An 18,706-nucleotide genomic window follows, 5' to 3' on the forward strand; every position below is an offset into this window, starting at 1 on the left:
GTGTTATATATTCTCTTTTTGTCTTTATCGTAATGTTCTTATCCCACAACACTGAGTTTAGTTGTCTTATACAGTTTCTTGTTTGTCTCAGTCTGTTGTTTATATCTTCTTCTGTTGTTCCCTGGTTCGATATTATGGTTCCTAAATACTTGAATTTATCTGTTCCATTTATTTGTCTTCCCTCGTCTATCTCTAAGTTTCTCATATCCTTGTTTTCTGTTGTTAGGTATTCGGTTTTCTCTAAGTTTATTTCCATTCCGTTGTTTTTATATTCTTCTTCTAGTTTTCTGAGCATAAAGCTGAGATCTTCTTCAGCATCCGATGAATCCATCATCCGTCTTTATCATGACGATCAAGTAGTCATCGCACAAGATGATGATGATGATGAAGATATATATATATATATATATATATATATATATATATATATATATATATATATATATCCCTTTACGGCTTGTTTAACTGCTAATGGGTAAGGTAAATCTGTTACCTGTCGAGGGATTTTACTTGTATGTGTTATCAATAAAATTAGTCTATAGTTGTTGCATTCTGTAATGGAACCTTTTTTATGCAAAAGAACAATTACTGATTAAAATATACCTAAAAATGATCAAAAAATATATTTTTAGCTCTCACGGACAATCGGTGCTTCCTGGAAAACGGAGCTTCTTCAGAGAATTTCTTCGTTGCCGAAGATCTTCCAGTTGGATCTATCATCGGACAAATACATGTCCACGGTGATCCAAGAGTTGGCGGTTCTATAGCGCTTCGTCTGAAGGAAAAAGATAGTCCAGTCATAGTAACTCCAGGAACAAAAAACCTAACACTACGGAAGCAACTGGATAAAGAAGGTGTTAAGGGTCCCTCGTCTGTGTTTGTAAATTTGATATGTGAAAGAGTCGGTAAGTTGATAAATATTGTGAAATAAGAGCATATTGTTATATATTTGTAACATTTCTAAATAATTTGAATAAGAATGACAAGCTAAGGGATAAACTAGACTTATAATAATTGGGTATGTAATGATGTGAACTATTTTTTATTTTAATGCACAATAAAATACTGATTTTTTAGACAAATAATAACCAGTAACTTATTAATATTTCTTCTACTGAAAAATTTAATTTTTTTTCTTTCGGAAAGAAATAAAGTTTGTAAGGTATTCTTTGCTTAAAAAATAAATAGTGACCGGTGATTTTGAATGTCAGTTTAATTCGATGCGCGTAAAATCAATTTTTTCGTAATAGATGTTTCCTAATTCAAAAAATATCCGTAAAAATCGTTGCAAGCATCACATTTTGACGAACCATATCTTGGTTACCCTTATGTTAGTCCTAGCATATTTTACGGTAGACTATTTTTAGTACCGAATTACAGAAAATAAGCTTTCCTTTTTATTTAGTAATGAAAAAAAGTTATGGGGCAAATGAGAAAAAACGCGTTTGTTTATGTTTTCTTTGCTTGTTTTTTGAATATATTTTTGTCAAAAAAAATTATTTTTTACTTTAAAAGGTGAAATTTCAATGGGAAATTTAATTTTAAATAACTTTTCTGTAGATATATATGTATGAAAAGTGCATAGAATTCATCCAAATACTCCGTAATGCATACGGACTGATTCACCCCTTTCTCAAAAACGCACTTCTATAAATGGTAGCGGTTTTTTCTTATTTGGCGGTCCATTGATTAAATGAAACAATAAAACCCCTTAACGTTGTAGTTCCTTTAAAAAGTAAGTATCAATAGCCTATAGCAATATGTTTTACATTCTTACTTTTACTCAATTTTATGTTTTTTATATTTTTATCTGTCATTTCTGTTCAATATAAAATAGACGAAATAAATAATAGTAACATAATTAACAACCGCTTCAAGTGCTTAAATTACCTCTGGTTTCACGTAAAGAGGTGAATCATTTTATTAATCAAATTGGGTATTTGTGTATTTTTTAAAAACTTGCTGGAATTCACCTCTGAAACTGTTTAAAGCAAGGGTGGCTAACACGCGGCCTGCGGGTCACATGCGGCACACTAGGTGTCTATTTATGACCCGCGGAGCATAAGCACACATTTTTTTCTTTTAATGTACAGAAACCACCAAAAGAACATTTCAATGTGCGTAATTAGTATCATATCTCATATAAGAAAGTATCTCAGTACATATGGTTCAAATATCATGACAATTTCTTCCACGATATATTTGTTTTAACAATCACAACGTTAGCTGATTTTAAAAAGCGCTCCGTTAGTTAGGTTTAACCACCTAATTAGGCCACACATGGTTTAAATAATAATAAACGGCTTTCAAGCTACTGAATCACTATGAATAAGGAATATGTCATTTTATTTATTCCTGTAAATAAACATATATTGCAACTTTTGGAATTAGTACGAGTAGTTTCTTATTGTTATTAATATTAATCTTTATTACTTAATTTTTTTAGGGACATTGGATCCAGGCTTCGTTATCCCAATAAATGTGAGGGTGACAGACGTAAATGACAACGCCCCGATTTTTATAAACGCCCCATATATCCTCAACATCTCGGAAGTGACTGTAGTCGGTACAAGAGTGCTTCAAGGTGTTCACGCGGTAGACAATGACCAACAGGGTATATTTTCTAGTGTTAAGTACTCCGTTCTGCCCGGGCAAAATTCGGACTTTTTCGAATTCGAAAATGAACTTGAAGGAACATTAGTCTTAAAGAAACCTTTAGATTACGAGAGTTTAAAAACTTTCGACGTACACATTCGGGCACAAGATCATGGGGAGCCGCCGAAAAAAACGGACACAGTGCTTACGGTGAACGTGGTAGATGCTGACGATCAAAACCCCAAATTTCAAGATGACAGGTTTGTTTTTTTTTAATTGTCTAATTAAAATTCTTAAATAGGTTAAACTATTCACAAAATTGCTTTTTTGCATTTTAATGCCAGAGTCTTTGTGCCATTATTTTTTTCTTCTCGTAGTTCCTCTTCTTTTTTCTCTTAAATTATCATATTCATATTATATTCATATCTAATGTAGAATTTATTCTAAGAAAGATGTAATATGAATAAGATTGTTAATATTTTAAAATATTCAAAAGTTTGATTTAACCCTTTAACGGGCAGAACTACTTTTTGTAAAAATATACTTTTGAATAGTACAAGTAATTCATTATGCATCAATAACAAGACAACACAACACACACACACACACACACACACAACATTTCGCGCCCACACCATTTTGCGCCCACACCATTTTACGCCCACACCATTTTGCGCCCGCACCATTTCGTGTCTACACCATTTCGCGCCCACACCATTTCGCGCTTACACTATTTCGCGCCCACACCATTTTGCGTCCACACCATTTTGCGCACACACCACTTTACGCCCACACCATTTTGCGCTCACACCATTTTGCTTCCACACCATTACGCGTCCAAATCATTTCGCGCCCCCCCATTTTGCGCCCACACCATTTTGCACCCACACCATTTTGCGCCCACACCATTTTGCCCCCACTCCATTTCAAGTCTCAATCAGCACTTGCGAGACTCAACTTCAAGCAGCAAGTAGCGTCAGTAGAAATGGCAGCCTTGTCATGGCTAACGCCGAATGTAGGTGGTCCAAAACAAAGCAGGAGAACGTTATTGCCGTCAGTAGTCACGTCAGTATTAATACGGAATATCGATTTGGGCTGACACTTTCGGAACCCAACAATCAGGTAGGAAGGTTGCATCAGTATATCTAATCTAAGGATGCTATATACGTCACAGGCGGGATGCTTCAGATTAGAGTGCTAGCTGAAGAAAAGAAGACCCTTTATCGGCAAAGAAAATCGGTGAAAACAGCATTGATCGATTTTACTTTGGATTGTTGCGACTTTATATAAAACATGTATAAGAGGAACATTTTTGTTAGAATAATCAGTGAACGGCATTAGAACAATGATATATGTACAATGATATATGTACACTGAATGGGCCACTGAAAACAGTCCATCCTTATATTTGGCAATATTTTGTGAAAGGGCTGAAATAGGCTCTATTGGCTGTTGCTACTCTGGTCAGACACACTAGCGGTTGCACTTTTGTGAGTGAAGAGTTCAGAATGTTTCAGTTAAATATTTAATCATCGAAAATGTAAAACACAGATTTTTAAACTTCTTTAATATGTAAGTGGCTATTTGTACATCTTATCAAGACTCACTGGGAATACATGTGGACACATCAGTCATTAAGAATTGATTGAGTGATTTTTTGTTTAAAATGTTATTAAAACTATTTTTAAGTCTCTAGTGTTTTCTTTTTACCAACCTCTTTTTCTCTTAATGTTTCTCTCCATAAGGATAGTAAGGTAGGATATCCTATCCCTGGTAAATGTTTCCTAAAATGTAAAACCTATATTACATTTTTTTAGTAATCGTTAGAAATTCTTCATTTTCATAATTTATAATACTTATTTCTACGTTTTGCGTTCTACAAATGAGAACTTTTGCATTCTTTGGCATATCCACATCCGAAGACTTCAAAAGAAAATTATTAGTGTGGAAAATAAGAAATGTTTTTAGCTGTAATCAAAAAAACCAAATTTCATCAAAGAAGTCATTCTTAGAGAAAAGAATAAATTTTATCTTCTAAATGTGCCTATCTTCTAGAGATGTTGGCGACCACATTGACCCATCTTATTCTGTTCATATAGGTATAGATATATATATATATATATATATATATATATATATATATATATATATATATATAATGGCTATACACCCCAACGTGGGGTTAAACCACGAATGCTTTCTAGATCCTATTTATTGAGTGGATGAGTCTCTTTTGTTTATCTTATCTTCTTGACAATATCTCTTCATTTTTTCCTGTCTCTAGTTTTTCCTCCCTATTCTCTGACTCCTGCCCCTTAGAGGTCTTCTTCAACTTTTTGCAGCCACTTTGATCTTGGTCTTCCCCTTCTCTTTTTTCCTCCTGGATTCCATTCTATCATTGCGTATGTCACTGCCTCATCTCCTGTTAGTTAAATGTGACCTAACCATCTAACTCTGCATTGCTTTATTTTAGTTACGATGTCTTCCTTAAGTTCTTCCTTAATTTCTGCATTTGTTCTGCTTCTATATTCATTTGCTCTGTTCTGATTGGTCCTGATATGGTTCTCATAATCTTTCTCTCTACTATTCTTAAGTCTTGTTCATCTTTTTTAACCATCGTCATTGTTTCTCCTGCATATAAGAATATTGGCCTAATTATGGTGTTATAAATGTTCATCTTAGTTTTCTTAGTCAGTGTTTTGCTTTTAAGTAATCTTTTGTTTTCAAAATAAGCTTTATTCGCTGCTAATATTTTTTCTTTTATTTCGGATTTTCTTTCTCCAGATTTGCTTATTGTAACTCCTAAGTATTCTACTTCTTCAAACTCAGAACTTCCTATTTTGATTTTTTCTTTCATTGGTTTTTTTCCCTAATCTTAATATTTTTGTCTTTTCTTGATTTAATCTAAGCCCCATTACCTCCTCTTTCTCTCTTATTTCTTCTAGCATTTCTTTCATTATTTTTCTGTTCTTTGCAATAATAGCAATATCGTCTGCATAAGCAATTATTTGACCACCTCTTGTTCTGAGATTTTCTTTATTTATATTTCGTAGTACATATTCTAATGCTAGATTAAATAGCGTTGTTGATAAGGCATCTCCTTGTTTCATCCCTTTATTTATACCGAATTCCTCTGTCTCTCCTCTTTGTGTCTTTATGCTTATTTTTGTAGTTCTCATTGTCATTTCTATTAATTTTCTGAGTTTATGTGGAATTTTTAATTTTTTAAGTGCTATCATTAATCCGTTCCTTTTAATTGAATCAAATGCCTGTTTGAAGTCTATGTCTATGTGTCTACATTTCCAATTCTAATTTATACTCTTTTGCTTTTTCCATTATTTGTTTTATTGTGTTATTGCATCTATTGTAGATCTTCCTTCTGTGAATCCACATTGGTACTGTCCTACTGTCTTCTTTGTGATCTTTGATAACCTCTTTTTTATTATTGATGTCAATATTTTATATGTTGTATTTAGTAGCGTTATTCCTCTATAATTTTAACAGATTTGTTGGTCTCCCTTTTTATGTATTGTTATCTATTCATAGCAGCTCGAAATAGATCGTTTGACGTTAGACCAGTCCATCTCCTAAGATTGGCCAGCCAGGATATACGTCTACGTCCAGGGCCTCTCTTACCCTCAATCTTGTAGAATCAACTGTAAAAGTCGGTATTTATTATTATGCATGATGTGGCCGAAGTAACTTTCCCCCAATTTTCTGTTCTTTAAGGTGTCAATAATTTCTTTATATTTTCTTAGCCTCTGGAGAATAGTAATGTTACTTGTCTGGTGTATATATGAGACCCTGAACATACGTCGGTAGCACCACCACTAAAGACGTAAAAATTTGATCAATAACGTATGGTCCTAAAGTTTTGGGAAAATTTTCAAAAGCATATAACTCTGACCACAATAATCTTATATTTTTATTAAATTATTCAACAATTTAACTTAACTATCCTTATTATAAATCAAAATTCAAATGACAGACAAGGGACCATTATTTTCGATTTGCCTAATAATTCCCCTGATACGTTGCATCATCCTTTGGACGACCTCGGCGTCAATTTCTCTAATTTTTGTATATATGCGGCGTCTTAACTGTTCCTGATTTTGTACTTCCCATCCGTTATTATAGACTTTCCGACTTAATATTGCCCAGAACTCTTCAATTGCACGAGCCTGGGGTAGGTTGGGGGGATTGTCTGCTTTCGGTACAAAGGTAAAGTAAAGTTTCGACTTGTTGACGAAATGCACTCGCCTTAACGCGCGGCAACATCTCGGAATTCTCTCTAATTGATCATCTGTGTATTTTGGAGATTTCCTTCTTTTCCAGTAGATAATATTGTTACTCGATAGGGTCCTGTATACTGTAGTCTTTCCAACATGAAATCTTCTGGCCAGTTTTCGCTGTGAGACCCCAATTTTGTTCTTAGCTGCTTCAATCAGTCTTGCCTCTCTTATATGGTTAAAAATCCGCGGTCGGCCACTTTTACGCAAGTTAACACATGGTATCCCTTCTTCACATTCTCTGATTGTGCGATAAATTGTCGATTTGCTTATGTTTTGATCTCGATAAATATTAACAATATCTCGTTTCGACATTCGCCCAACCATATTATAAACACCTCGACAAATATCAATTTTAAAAGACATTTTGCAGAGCATAAACCAAAATATTCTGCTTTGTTTATTAAATGTCAATAACTAATGACATTTCAATTCCATGGCCTTCTTTGTTAAATGCATTTTGCTTCTCAATCAGACCAGGTGAAATTTTTCCCAAAACTTTAGGACCATACGTTACTTATGTAATAAAATACTTTAATAAAATATGGTTTTCATTAAATTTTTTTCTATTTATGGATAATAGTTATAAATCTTGTATTGAATATAAATATTTACCAAAAACCTAATGTGTATATATGTATAGAGAATCTGTCTTATTTGAGAATCTGAAAATATGATAAAAATAAGATTTTTCATTAACTGTACCTATGTGTAAGAGTTAGTTTGAATTATTTTTCGTAATAACTCAATATTTGAGTTTATTATATAGCTACGTATTTCTGATCTCATTACCCATTGTCCGACTATTAATGTTTCCCCTGTTATTCTTCTTGGGATCCACATTGTATTTGTTTCTTAGTAAGTATCTTATTTTGTTTAGTTCAAGCTTTAGTTTCTGTTCTAATATTGAAATATTCTGTGTAGATCGTTATCAGAACTACGTCATCTGTGTCACACGTATTTTTTTTTTATTTGCTATTATTTTCAGAACAAACGATTTTTTGTTTTAGGTACACAGCTATTCTGCCAGAACCGCCAAAAAAAGGTTCAATCCTCATAATTAAACCAAGAGAAATCCGGGCGTATGATCAGGATTTAGGTATAAACTCGCCGGTTTATTACACTTTCAACGAAGTTGGGGTAGAATATACATTTTTTAAACTGAATAGGCTAGCAGGAAAAATTAGTTTAGCTAAAGATCTCGCAGAAAATGATATTCCATATCCTGTGACTCTAGTTATAAGAGCTACTCAGCAAGATAATCCCGATCGCTATGCTCTAGCAACTATTACAGTAAGTATGATATTCTAATATTTGTAAATGTGTTGGCGTATTTTATGTTACGAAACATTTTCGATTTTATCCGACAAGGAAATTTTTTTCTTAATTATTTTTATACTAAAAAAACATTTTGATGAACAAAACATAAGAATAATAATAATTTTTTCCTCGAATCAGAGAGCAGAAGTAATAGGCAGACAAATATCAGAAAAGATATTATTCATACGGGGAATTCAATAACACTGCATGCTGTCACCATTCTTTTCCAACTTCATACTCTGAAGAAATCTTCCAACAAGCATTTTATGAAATACAATAAGGTATTAATCTTAAATGTAATGTACAGTTATAAATGATATTAGATGCACAGATGATACTTACTGTACATTTAATAAACACACTGAATTACTTGCAAACATTTTTGAACTGCGAAGACTAAAGAAATTGAACTTAAGTTGAACATCAACATCAAGTGGATAGTTAATGATAAGCAAGCAAAGGAACGTGTTTGGTGTTCTACAATGTACCGGAAAACCCATAGATTGCCTTCAGCAGTATAAATATTTGAGCTTCACACTTACTATAAATTGGACAATACACAAAGGAGCTAAGGTCACAAATAGAAAAAGCTCAAGCGGCTTTTATAAGAATGAAGACTGCACTATCTAGCATCGATATCAACATTCCCTTAATAACTCGTATTCTTAGATGTTATATCTTCAGTATACTGACCCAAACACAGAAGTTCTAATCCGTAATAGATCAAAAAAATAAAATTGAAATATTTGGAATATACACCAAATGTCAAGTGCCTTAGCTTATTATGGAAAGTAAGATTGATCATAAAAGTGGTCCCGGTGGTCGCAAAATATCTTGCCATAGAACTTGACACCAGTTTAACAACAACGTTATTCAGAAAAGCGATTGACAAAGTGCAAATACCGCAGAGTCATGCCAAAACTTTCGATAGGATGTTGTAAAAAAAACGATAAAACCATAGACTACATGAACTTTCCACTGGCGATTGTTTGGTAATGAATCACGTGGTCGATAAATCCCGGCCATAAGAAAGAGATACAAGGACTGCTCGCATCTTTTTTCTCTGTCGGACTGGGGAAACGGGTTTAGATTGCAGCACTATATGTCTATGGATAAAACATACAGTAGCCTAACCTAATATCAATTTTTAAAGAAGTTTTTGTATATTAATGTTAAATGAGTAGAATCATATAGTACTAATCACATTTATTCGACTCCAGAATTTGTAGTGAGAATAAAAAATGAATATTTATCTTCAGAATTAACCCACATGTTTTTTGGAAATACCAATCTTTAGGAACTGTCAATACATTTATAAATTCATTTTTAACTAAAAATATAGAAATTTAAAATGGCAATTTGCAGAACAGAAATTTCTAGTTGCAAACTGTTCAATAAATTACTTACAACAAATTTAAAAGTTTAATAATAGCTTAAAATACAGAGCTCCATATTTCTTGAGTAGCTTGGACGATTTTAGATGATGGATGGAATATGCACTAATCTTTTTTGACTACAAATTTTATTTTCAATTTACTCCTAAAATATAATAAAACGCAAGAAGTACATACCCATTTACGTGACCTTTCAAATAATTTTTAAAAAATACCTATTTAATAAATATATGTTAATCTAATATATAGTAATTTTTCAGGTATCCAGACACATAGCGAAGGGAATCAAATTCCTTCACAGCACTTTTTATATCAAGGCATCGGAGTCTCTACCCATAGGATCAGTCCTTGGAACTGTCTCTAATAATAGACCCGGTGAATCATTGAGATATTTCGTTTCAGATCAAAACATTTTAAAAACGTTTAGTCTCAACACAAAAGGAGAAATATCATTGAAGAAAAAACTGGATTATGAAGATAAGTCTGGGTACTATTTTAAAGTTTTCGCTACAGATGGCATTACGGTAATATATTACTATAATATTTTAAACAACAGTATGATTGAAAAATATTGATCCTCTGTAATATTACACCAACTCTTTCTCGGTTGGCCATTAGCAAAAATAGTCTATCTCCTGTATTTCTACTAATGTGGTTATTCCTTTCTCTTTTTTTTCTTTCTATTTAATTAATTTCCTTTGGATACTTTATATATCTTCTTACTTATCTACTTGGTACTTTTTAGAATATCTTATTGTATTTATAATTGTAATAATACAGGTAATTTATTAACACAAAATATGTAACAACAGCTTTCCCTTTCATCGGTCATAACAGCTTTTCTCTATTCCCATCTTTATAGAGATTAACTTAGACCAACTCCATCTAGAAACAGTTTTATTTTTAATCGATTATTTATATATTCATCCCAGATAGCAATACATTTATTGTGTAAATTATTCATTTGATAGGAAATAGATACGATATAATGCTGCTGTAATATATGTTTAAGAAACTTAAGTCAGAGACTAAGGGAATCAACATCGATGGTGAAAAATTAATCCACTTACACTTCTCTGACGATATCGCTATTAAGTACCTACACTAAACTCTCCGTCAACCGAGGTAAAGATCCAGTGTATGACAAACTTACTCTCTGGTAGCAAAATATCCATAAACGGTATAGAAATCGAACACGTAATATCTTATAAATATTTAGTGAATGAATGAAGAATAGGTCGAATAAACCAAACCGGCAAAATGCCGATATCTCTGAAAAGAAAGGATTTTTTACAATGTGTGTTTCTGGTATTTACTTATCGTATCGAAACTTGAACTCTTACTAATAAATCTGCTTTTTCAATGGATTAGACAAAATACTGAAAAAACCCAAACAGAGGAAGTTATTATTTTGGGCGACTTCAACGCGAAGGTAGGGAAAGGAAGAAATGGAGAACTAGTAGGCAAATATGGACTAGGAACACGTAATGAGAGAGAAGAGAATGACGGTGTGAACATAGTAAGAATCCAGATTGACTCCATCATTATAAACCAAGGATTCCGTAACGCCATAGTGTTAAACCTTACGCAGGGGCAGATATAGCAAGTGACCACAACCTTGTTTTAGCAGACTACCTAAAAACTAAACGATGGAATAACAGGAAACCAATGGGGATTTAGAAAAGTATTTGGCGCTAGAGAGGCATTATTTACTATAAAAACTAGTACTGTGTCAAGATGTCAGTTGTGACGAATTCATATGTCATAGTTGACTTTGATGAGATGGCGGTACTATTTACAATAGATCGATACAAGTCTTAGGATATGCTGATGACATTGACATAATAGGGCGTAGTAAGCGAGATGTTGAGTAATATCTCCTAGAATTGGAAACAGCGGCGAAACAGGTCGGTCTAGTCATCAACGAAGACAAAACCAAGTACATGTTGGTTACAAAGGATCCGATAGCAAATGAGAAACGAGAAACAGTCTTTGGAAGTCATACTTTTGGACGTGTTGACAACTTCACATACCTTGGGTCGCTATTGACTGCTACCAATAAAACAAGCGAAGAAATCAAAAGACGAATAAATCTTACAAATAGGGCATACTATGGACTCCAAAAGCATTTCCACTCAAGAAACATTCAAAGAAGAACTAAAATTATTATATACAAAACATTGCTGAGGCCGGTCCTCACATATGGAGCAGAAACATGGACTCTAACGCAGAAAGATGAAAGAACTTTGGGAATATTTGAGCGTAAAATACTCCGCAAAATATTTGAAGCTATAAACGACCAAGGGCAGTGGCGCAGAAGATATAATTTTGAATTGTATTAGCTCTTTGATGAGCCAGATGTCATAACGTTCATTAAAACACAGCGACTTAGATGGGCTGGACACATAATACGAATTCCAGAAAATACGATTGCTAAAAGGCTAACCACGGGAACACCTGTAGCAAGAAGAACCAAAGGCGAACCGAAGGCTTGCAAACACATTACGGAATACAGATATCAGGATGTAAGAATCCATAGATTATCAGGATGTAAGAATCGTTACAAATTTATACCGATATCATAATACGAGTAGACCAACTATATATACGAGTAGATCTAAAGAGATGCCTATAAGAAGAGAAGTACTATCCGCTCTAGTTTTTAATATGTGCTCAAAAGAGATGTTTAAAGACACACTAGAAGACTTAATTAATCAATGAAGTCATATCAAATAACGAAACACTAGTGAACGATCTCAGATATGCAGACGATACAATACGCCTAGCAGACAGCAGTGAAGCGCTGTAAATTTTGGTTAATCGCACTATGCAGTACTGGAATGGTTTGAAAGCAAAAAAAAAACAAAAATCATGATTGCCAGTACGAATAAGATTAAAGACGAAACAATTAACTTGTGATGTGAGCAATGAAAAACTGGGAATAGAAATTAGAGAGAAAAGAATGTGGAAAATATCATCGATACAACTCGTCATAAACACACAAAGAAAAAAAAAAGTGGAAAAAGATGACCGGGTTGAAAAATTTAAAACAGTGGAGTGGAAAAACAACAATAGAACTCTTTAGTACTACTGCAGACAGAGTGAAATGTGACATGCTGATCGTCAATGTCCTTAAAGGATAAGGTATACAAAGAAGAAGAATAAACCTGGAAAAAATCAGAGTGCGTGACCGTGGAATGGATTGGTCGATGTTGGGGTTAACGCTAAGATGTGAAATTCCAAATGCCATTCTAAAAGCCAAAGCAGAGATTGCAGACGATATAGAAAGGATAGCGCATATAAAGTTAAACTGGGCCGGACACATGACGGGCATGAATGGCACTTGGAGAAGAAAACGCATGATGAAGTGGTGTATTAGAATTAGAAAGACCTCCAATAAGGTGGACGGATGATATAAAGAGAATTATTATAACAAACTGGATTTACACTAGCGGAGGCCTATGTTCGACAGTGGATACTATATGGTATATGATGATGTGAGGATTCACCTAGCACCATCTATAACATTTATTTCTCAACTAACAGTCTTTCTAACTTTCTTAACATTTATTTAATAAAATAAATATCACCAAGAGTCTCTATGTCCTTCTATTACTTAGAAGTTTTAATAAATAAAATATTTAACTAATATCTTTTTATTTTAGAATGACTCCAGTGTTGTTAACATCTCTGTGGATAACGTCAACGAATGGGAACCGAGATTTCGGTATCCTCACTATGAATTTTTTATATCAGGATCCCCGGAGGAATTACTGGGTAAAATAGAAGCCGCAGATGGGGATAAAAATGATAAACTTACGTTATCACTGAGCGGAGCAAATTCTTCTATGTTCACTATTTCACAAAATGGGGAGTTAAGACTGAAAGATATTAAAGGTAAGTCAGCTAAAACTAAACTTATTTACTCGTTAATAATAGTATTATTCCGTGGGTGGTGGAGTGAGTTATCGAAAGAATAAATGAAAGATATAAAAACACATGGTCGCAAATATGATATATTAAAACACACGAGTGTCTAAAGCATATACAACAAATTGTCAACAAACTGGTAGTTTGTTGTCATCCAAGTCATCCCAGAAATCAGTTTAGTTCTTAATATAGAAACCCTTTATGATGATCCCAAAAGAACAATTTATAAAGCTCAAAATTACATGAAAAGCCAGTGGTGGTGGAGACAAGTGGTAATATATAAATTAATGAGAGCGATTCGATGCAGAAAGATCACTGATGTCATTAATGTTATGCTGTTTCACAGTGTATGGCTTCGAAAGATATGTTTCCAAGTCATCATAAGCGATAACACTAGTACCCAAATAAAACTGAACAATGGCCTCCCGGAAGGATCAGTGCTGGCGCCCCTACTCTTTAGTCTGAATATAGCAGACATGCCCGAAACCACATCAAAGAAGTTCGAATATGCAGACGACTGGACGCTTCCTACGTGCCATAAAGAAGTGGAGACTACTAAGCAAATATTAACAAACAACCTGGTTACCTTCGAAAGATATTTCCGCTATTGGAGATTGCAGCCTAATGCTGCCAAGACAGAAGTATTGTGCTTTTATTTTAACCACAGATAGGCTAACTATCAATTAAAAATCCACTTTAAAGACTGGCTCCTTAGACACACAAAACATCCAAAATATCTAGGTGTGACACTCAATAGAACGCTACGCTTTAAAGAACATCTTACAAAGGCGACTGCAAAACTTATAACACGAAATAATATTCTGCAAAAGTTGTGCGGTACCACATGAGGTTCCTCAGCGTCTACACTTAGAACGGCAGTACTGTCACTCTAAAATGCCATGTATTACAAGCAAGCTAGAGGGTTTCGACCAACCAAGAGAATCTGGGCCATACTGAACAGAATAAAAACAAACTGTGGCAGGTGCTCCGACTCACTTTTCAGGTTGGAAAAACTACCGTCACCAAATTACGATTGCGGTGCAGTAAGACAAACGGTTAAACATCTAGTGGAGGAATGCCCGATCAGATCCTACAGTGGCAATCCGTCCGATATCCGATTTCTTAATAGGGAACAGAGTCAATTGAATATATTTGTTAACTAAATGTTTGTTTGTAAAAATTAATTATTGTTATTTACTATTTGTAACGTATTGTCCTCTTTGTTTATACACAAAACTCAACTGTGGTGTATCCATACGCTAAATAAATAAATACATGAAGAACAAATAAAGTTAACAAATAAAATAAAAAGTATAATTATCTGGGAACAGTAATTAATAAAAATAATGAGTATATGGGAGAAATTAAAGAAAAGTAGAAAAAGTGGGAGATACATTCAACAAAACTAAGTGTCCACTTCGTAGCAGAGATCTTAAAGATGGGGCTACTGAAATACGACCTTTTCTCTTTGATATTTAATGAGAGTTGAAAGCCTTTGAACTGTGTTATTGAGGAAGATGGGGAAAAAAGAAAGTTTTGAATACCAATAAAATAAGAAACTTCTAATATCTAGAACATATCACGAGTTGCGAACGTTATAACATGCTTCAAATAATAATAGGTACAATGAAGAACATACGTAATAAGAAGTCGAAAAAAGACACTAACTTTCTGGTTGAAGGATTTAAGAATCTATTTTAAATGTAGTTTCAGTGAGCCATGTAGAAAAGAGGCATCATGCAAATTACCGTGATGATTGTCTACGTTTTTAGATGAGTTGGCAAAAAAGAAAAGCAATACAACGGTACTTAATTAATGACTCAATGCACTTATCCAAGATCAATATGTTTTGCTTTTTAACTGCTTTAGGCTTTGCAACACATTTACATAGTAATTTATTTTTGATATTTTTGATATTTTTGATATTTTTGATATTTTTGATATTTTTGATATTTTTGATATTTTTGATATTTTTGATATTTTTGATATTTTTGATATTTTTGATATTTTTGATATTTTTGATATTTTTGATATTTTTGATATTTTTGATATTTTTGATATTTTTGATATTTTTGATATTTTTGATATTTTTGATATTTTTGATATTTTTGATATTTTTGATATTTTTGATATTTTTGATATTTTTGATATTTTTGATATTTTTGATATTTTTGATATTTTTGATATTTTTGATATTTTTGATATTTTTGATATTTTTGATATTTTTGATATTTTTGATACTTTTGATATTTAAAAAAGCAGGTATTTTATTCAAAAAAAAAAAACAAATTTGTTTAATTTACTAATGTTTGTAATCAATTCCTTGTTTGAAATAACCAAAAAAGTTTATTTTGAAAGTTATTTCGATACAAACAGATGTCTAGTTCCAAAAGTAATAAAACAAATATTTATTAGATTATTGTTTCTAGATGTAAATGTTGGTATGGTTAGCCTAGCTGTGGTAGCAACAGATAATGGAAGACCTCCAAGATCGTCAACAGTTCCGGTAACTGTTCATTTTCCAGATTCTGCAGATTCGTCCGGAATTTCTGCTAGCAAGAAGAATAATAGCGCGTCTCTTCTTTTGGCCGGACTTGGTGCAATATTGTTAGTTTTATTATTTGTAGTCGTTTTACTGGTTGCATATATTTGTAAAGTGTAAGTATGAATGATATTATTTTTTAGATTTTAAGTTATTCAACATAGATATAGACAAATAGACAGCAACAATCTAATAAATATACTTTTGAAGCGAAGCTTCTATACTGGCGTTATATTTCTTTTTTCTCTACAGTAGAATGCTGAGGAATGCGTCACGGAACTACCGCAACGAGAAGGTGTCACGGGTAGCGTCACGAAATAGCGGTTCTTCACATCGATTCACTACTCTCGATTAATTCATTTCTAGTCATTTTATATATGGTCGGCAGTGCCGACCAACACATTTATAGATATTATAAATTGTTTTAATATTTAATTTAATCAGTATTTCAATAATTAATCATCGCGGGTAATAAGTTGATGTCATTTGTTTCTTTGAAATAAAAAAAATATCTGTGAGATAATACAGACTAAATTTTATTCATGGTTTTTAAAAGAATTCGATCAATTCGAGCGTTAAGTAGTCTCTGCGCATCAAGACACTTTTCAAAGTAATGACCGAGATCCGAGTCATGCATCCGACTGCTTTCGGCAAGTCGATCCCAAGCTTGACGATTTACATGTAAAAATCAAGGGACTATTAGTCGATAGGCAACCAAATATACATTTCTCTGCGTACGCATTTAAACGGTAGGTACGGCAGAATTTAATTTGCCGATGCTTCATTGGTATTGACCGCAAATGAAATGTTATTTCGGGATAAGTACGTAATAGTAAGATTATATGGGAAGATACTGCGAGAAAAGATAGAGCAAGCGATAAAAGGCAAAATCGGGGAGGATCAGGCAGGCTTCACGGCAGGAAGATTATGCATAGACCACATATACACACTGGAACAACTGTTGGAAAAGAAAAAAGCAAAAAATAGAGATATACACTTGGCATCTGTGGATCTGAGAAAGGCGTCTGACTCTGTACCAAGGTCAGAACTATGGGAGGCAATGTACAAATTAGAAATACAGACGGAACTCATAGAAGCTACAAAACCTCTGTATAAAGAAAATAAAGTGTCCATTAAAATGGGAACAAGAATCATAGGAGACTTCAATTAATTAATAGAATCAATTAGTTGCATTTTGAATAACGTTGAATATGAGATTCAGGGAACCATTTGTTTTTCGCTAGAAGTAGATGAAACTAGTGATATATCATGTCATTCACGATTATTATCAATTGTTGTTCGATACGCGTTACTTGGTAATATTTATGAGAGGTTTTTAGGTTTTACAGACGTGAGTAACAGCCATAAGGTAGAATATAGTTTTGATATCAAAAATAAATTGGCAGGGCAAACTTATGACGGGGCTACCGTGTTGTCCGGTGAATTGAATGGTCTTCAGGCAAAAGTTAAAATTATTGCACTGCAAGCTTTATTTACTCATTGTCATGCGCGTATAATAATTTAGTTTCGCAGGATACGTGAAAAAACATTAATTTTCGCAAGAATAGTCATTTTCAATATATACGCAGTGACGTTTTGCATTCGCTTGATATTTGAACCCCACAAAAACAACAAAGGCATGACATAGACACAGATCTCGAAAAACGAATACATTTTGAAATTTTGGATACTATTATTATACAAATAGATACTCGTTCTTCAAATTTTGAAGATTTTCAAATTTTTGACCTCTTTAACGATTCAAAATTTAAAACTTACGCCAAAAAATTTCCAAGAGATCTATTAGGAAAGTTAATTAAAAATTATCCATCATTTTTTAATAAAATAAAATTAGAAAATGAATTAAAAGTTTTATATTCTGATCCGAGTATTTTCGGAAGGTGGGATAAGTTACAAGATATGTATAATTTTATGTATATATGTACTTTAATTCATCATAACAAACTGTTATCGAAATCAATAAATTATTGTCATTACATCTCTCATTACCATCAACTTCTGCCTCAAATGAAGGGGATTTCTTTTGCCTCAAAAGAATCAAAACGTATTGTCCAAACACCATGAAACAAGAGAGAATGTCAAGCTTGTCTCAAATGTCAATAGAAAAAAAAACTTTTAAATCTCTCAAAAACTCTAATAAATTTTACGATGACATTATAATCCATTTCGCTACTTCCAAACAATGTAGACTAGAGTTAATTAATAAACATGTTTAGGTTCTAAATTTATGGGAAAAAAACAAAAAACAAAAAAAACAAAAAATCTCGTAGGATGATTGAGCCTTTTTATTAGACGGCATGCCTATCTGAAGAGACAAAAAAACCTGCCGACCCTACCTCTAAAGCCACGAGCCGCCACTGGGCCAAGGGGTCAGAGGCCAAAGGGTCTAACTCTCAATATATATATGAGTGTCGACAAAATCGACATGAAAGTTAGTTTGTTTTTTGTAAATTCTATACATATTTGTTTATAAAACTGTTGATATTATGTTTTTTCGTATGTTTTACATACTATTAAACTGATTTATAGGTATTCAATCTTAAACGTTATAGTAATAATATCAGATTATGGTAAGTGGCACTTTTACTTTACTGTTACCAAAGACTACAAAATGG

The 18,706-nt window shown here is 33.0% G+C and overlaps 1 protein-coding gene across 1 annotated transcript in view; it reads left to right on the forward strand.

Annotated features, from left to right (window-relative positions):
• Cad96Cb (protocadherin Fat 4-like Cad96Ca) overlaps positions 1–18,706 on the forward strand; it is an 89,706-nt gene that overhangs the window by 51,794 nt on the left and 19,206 nt on the right. Inside the window, exons 3-8 of the mRNA XM_072521326.1 lie at positions 633–905; positions 2,447–2,855; positions 7,895–8,177; positions 9,859–10,122; positions 13,264–13,495; positions 15,958–16,186. Coding sequence (XP_072377427.1) covers positions 633–905; positions 2,447–2,855; positions 7,895–8,177; positions 9,859–10,122; positions 13,264–13,495; positions 15,958–16,186 — 1,690 coding nt within the window. The remainder of the gene's footprint in view (positions 1–632; positions 906–2,446; positions 2,856–7,894; positions 8,178–9,858; positions 10,123–13,263; positions 13,496–15,957; positions 16,187–18,706) is intronic.

The sequence above is a fragment of the Diabrotica undecimpunctata genome, chromosome 2 (genome assembly GCF_040954645.1).
Source record: "Diabrotica undecimpunctata isolate CICGRU chromosome 2, icDiaUnde3, whole genome shotgun sequence".
Lineage (NCBI taxonomy): Eukaryota > Metazoa > Arthropoda > Insecta > Coleoptera > Chrysomelidae > Diabrotica > Diabrotica undecimpunctata.